At 48.2% G+C, this 3071-nt stretch overlaps 1 protein-coding gene across 1 annotated transcript; it reads right to left on the reverse strand.

Moving 5' to 3' along the window:
- Positions 1-776: 776 nt before the first annotated feature.
- LOC120710483 (zinc finger protein STAMENLESS 1-like) lies at positions 777-2804 on the reverse strand. The gene is made up of 5 exons (XM_039996161.1): positions 2640-2804; positions 2019-2125; positions 1570-1692; positions 1397-1478; positions 777-1295 (listed from the first exon to the last, which is right to left on the reverse strand). Coding segments are annotated over exons 1-5 (768 nt in total). The 5' UTR covers positions 2642-2804; the 3' UTR covers positions 777-841.
- Positions 2805-3071: the final 267 nt, after the last annotated feature.

The raw sequence follows: 3071 nt of genomic DNA on the forward strand, positions 1-3071 counted from the left end.
AGAAAAATACTTAACGCCGGTTAATCCGACGCACCTCCAATAGCCATCGTCGGTTCAACCGGTGATACTAAACTGCCCGCCTCAAAAACTAGCTGTTACGTGTACGGGCAATCAACCGATGCTGCGTCGGTTTAACCGGTGAGTGTAGTTGTCCTGTGAACTCTGAAAAACCAACTCTCTGGACAACTGCACCGACGTTCACCAAGACCCCATCGTCAGTTCATCCGGTGTATAGACCTTGCCTCAGCTTCTGGATCCATTGCACCAACGAATTCAACTTCCCTAACGTCGGTTCAACCGGTGAAACCAAAGTTCCTGGTGTGCTTCAAGTCAATGCATCGACGTATGTGATTTTCTCAGTGTCGGTTCAGCCGGTGATACTAAAGTATCTCTTGTCTTGATTTCTTTGACTTGGTTTCTTCACGGTCTCTTCAATTCTTTGTCCTTTGGACCGTAGGGGCCGCCCTTCAGGCCTAGCTACGCCTATCTTCTATTTGTCATCACTTGAACCTAAAAGCCTGAGAATGGTCATCTTAACAATCATATTAGTCCAAATGTTGTGTGTTATCAATCGCCAAAACATTATATTGAAATATGGCATGAGAGGCCATTTTCGCAACACCTATGTCTAAGCATTTTTTAGTCTCTTTTATTTCCGCTACTCTGTTTTGTCTTGCTCGGACGCTTGTTGCTGTGTGGATTGTGGTTTTGAACAGCTATATATATCAATCGATACAGAAGCTTTGAACAGCTATATATATCAATCGATACAGAAGCTGAAATATGTTTAATATATATTCCCAATTCTAAAAAATAAACCATTGCGTACGGTCGCGTCTGCTCAAGAGGAGGCGTTCACATTATTATTTCTGCTGTGGCCGCCGCCGCAGCCGAAGCTGCAGTTGCAGTTAACTTTGTCGGCCTGCACGTTCGCTGCAACGGCGAGCGCCGCCGTTGCTGCCGGCGGCGCGGCGAGTGGGCCTCCGAAGCAGGAGAAGCTGCCGCGGTGTGGCGGCTGCATCAGTGCGTCGCCGGCGGAGATTGCGTGGCCGATGACGTAGTCGCCGACCGCAGGCTGGCGCGGAGGACCCGGGTAAGTCGCCGGGTAGCTCATCGGGTGCAGTGTGGATGGTGGCGCCGCCGCCGTGTAGAGGTAATGGTACGGCGGCCGCGGATGAACCGGCCGGAACTGGACGCACGGGTCGCCGATGCCGCTGCCGCCGGTGGCGATTCCCCGGAAGCCTCCTCCTAGCATGGTCGATGGGGCAGCGCCTCCCAAATTGACATCCCTGAAACTACACCGAGAAAATTGCAACGCCCGTAAGAAACCCTAATCAACGAGAAGGCCGGCCCGACCATGATCGACTGCAGTGGTGGAGTATTCTGTATTCCTCACCTCATCTGCGCGCCGGCGGCGGCGAGGCTCTCGTTGCCGAAGACGAGTTGCCGGGCACGGTTGAGGGTTTCATTCTCCCTCTCTGGAAGAAACCCCAGAAATCAATCACCCATAAAATTGGAAAGAAATGTAACCAAGGCACAATTAGCTAGGGTTCTCGGGTATGATCTTGCCTTGCCGATGCCGGTTCATGTGGCCGCCAAGCGCTTGAGACTTGCAGAACTTGAGGGAACAAAACCGGCACTCATACACCTTGGCAGCATCATCCTTCCCTCCGCCACTCTTCTTCTTGATCCCTGCAGACATACATTGGTAAGAAGAACAAATCGGTCTGCACTACAAAGTGTGTAGAAAGATCTTACATTTCATATTAATTGAGATATTGTGCACAAAACGAGTTGGATCTTTTGTTGCTGACATTTTAGATCATCCATGAGGAATCTATCGCATCACACAGAAAACATTTTATGTTTTGTTTTTCAAAAAAGAAAACAGTAGGGAACTTTAGGAACAACCCCATTGCTGTTCAGTTATAGGATTTTCTTTTTCTTTCTTTCATGAAGCGGCCACAATTAGTTCACCTTCGAATCAAAGAAGAGAAAATTAGTGCTGTAGTACTTACGAACTGCATGGGCGCTTGATGTGGCGGTGGTCGTGGAGCTCTCCACCGCTTGCTTGCCGTACTCCTCCGGCAAGTTGTTCAGGTCCAAAGGGTTCCCTTCTTGCCTCCTGGAGTTCAAGGAACATGAATAAGACGGTCACGCACAAAAGAAAGTTAAGTTCTTGGCCAGGAATCGGAGAACACAGTTTATGTAGAGGTCGAATCATAAGTTTATTATAGAAGATTCTCTATACAGAAAAGCATGAGCGCGCAGGATCTCAGAAGAACAAGCTGTGCATAGAACAAAGCTAGTACAGTAGCAGCATTGAGAGAATAAACGCGGCAGCATTGAGACAACAAGGAAGCTGTTCATGGAAATCCAGACTACCGTTTGTGAAAGCACATGCTGATTAAGAACTCAGCACCGTGTACACAGCAAACAAATAACATACAGGAACCATGGTTTATGAACAGGAAAAAGACGAGAACGCAGCAGATGTTCACATTTATAAGCAGGAGACGCACACACAGACAGACAGACAATAGTGATTCAGAACGAAGAAGAGATGTATGTACAAGACATGGAGATGAACAATGGTAGAAGCCACCGGAAAAGTGATGAGGGGTAGTTGTGGTTCTTACATGGTGGAGCAGAGTGAGCAGGGAGTGAGACAGCTGAAGTGCTGAACACTATGATGCAATGGAGTTTTGGAAGAAGGAGAGATCGAGGATCCCAAAAACAAAAGGGGACGGCCGGGGTATATATCGGATGGTGGGGTGGAATAGGAGAGAGAGAGAGAGAGAGAGAGAGAGAGAGAGAGAGAGAACTGGTATATAGCAGGGGGGAGGAAAGGGCGTGATGTGAGTAGATTATTACGGTTTACTAGTACTAGTATGATGACACAAAAGCAAAAAGACAGTAGTGCAGTTTGGGAGCAGCAAATGCAAATGCATAGGGTGAAAGGCTGTGGATCTTTAAAGTGTTGGTTTGGGGCGTAGATAGAAGAGTGAGAGAGTACTCCAGTACAGCTATTGTGTGGGGAGGGAGAGAGAGAGGGGAAAGCCTGAAAGTTC

This window comes from Panicum virgatum, chromosome 5K (assembly GCF_016808335.1).
Source record: "Panicum virgatum strain AP13 chromosome 5K, P.virgatum_v5, whole genome shotgun sequence".
Classification (NCBI taxonomy): Eukaryota; Viridiplantae; Streptophyta; class Magnoliopsida; order Poales; family Poaceae; genus Panicum; species Panicum virgatum.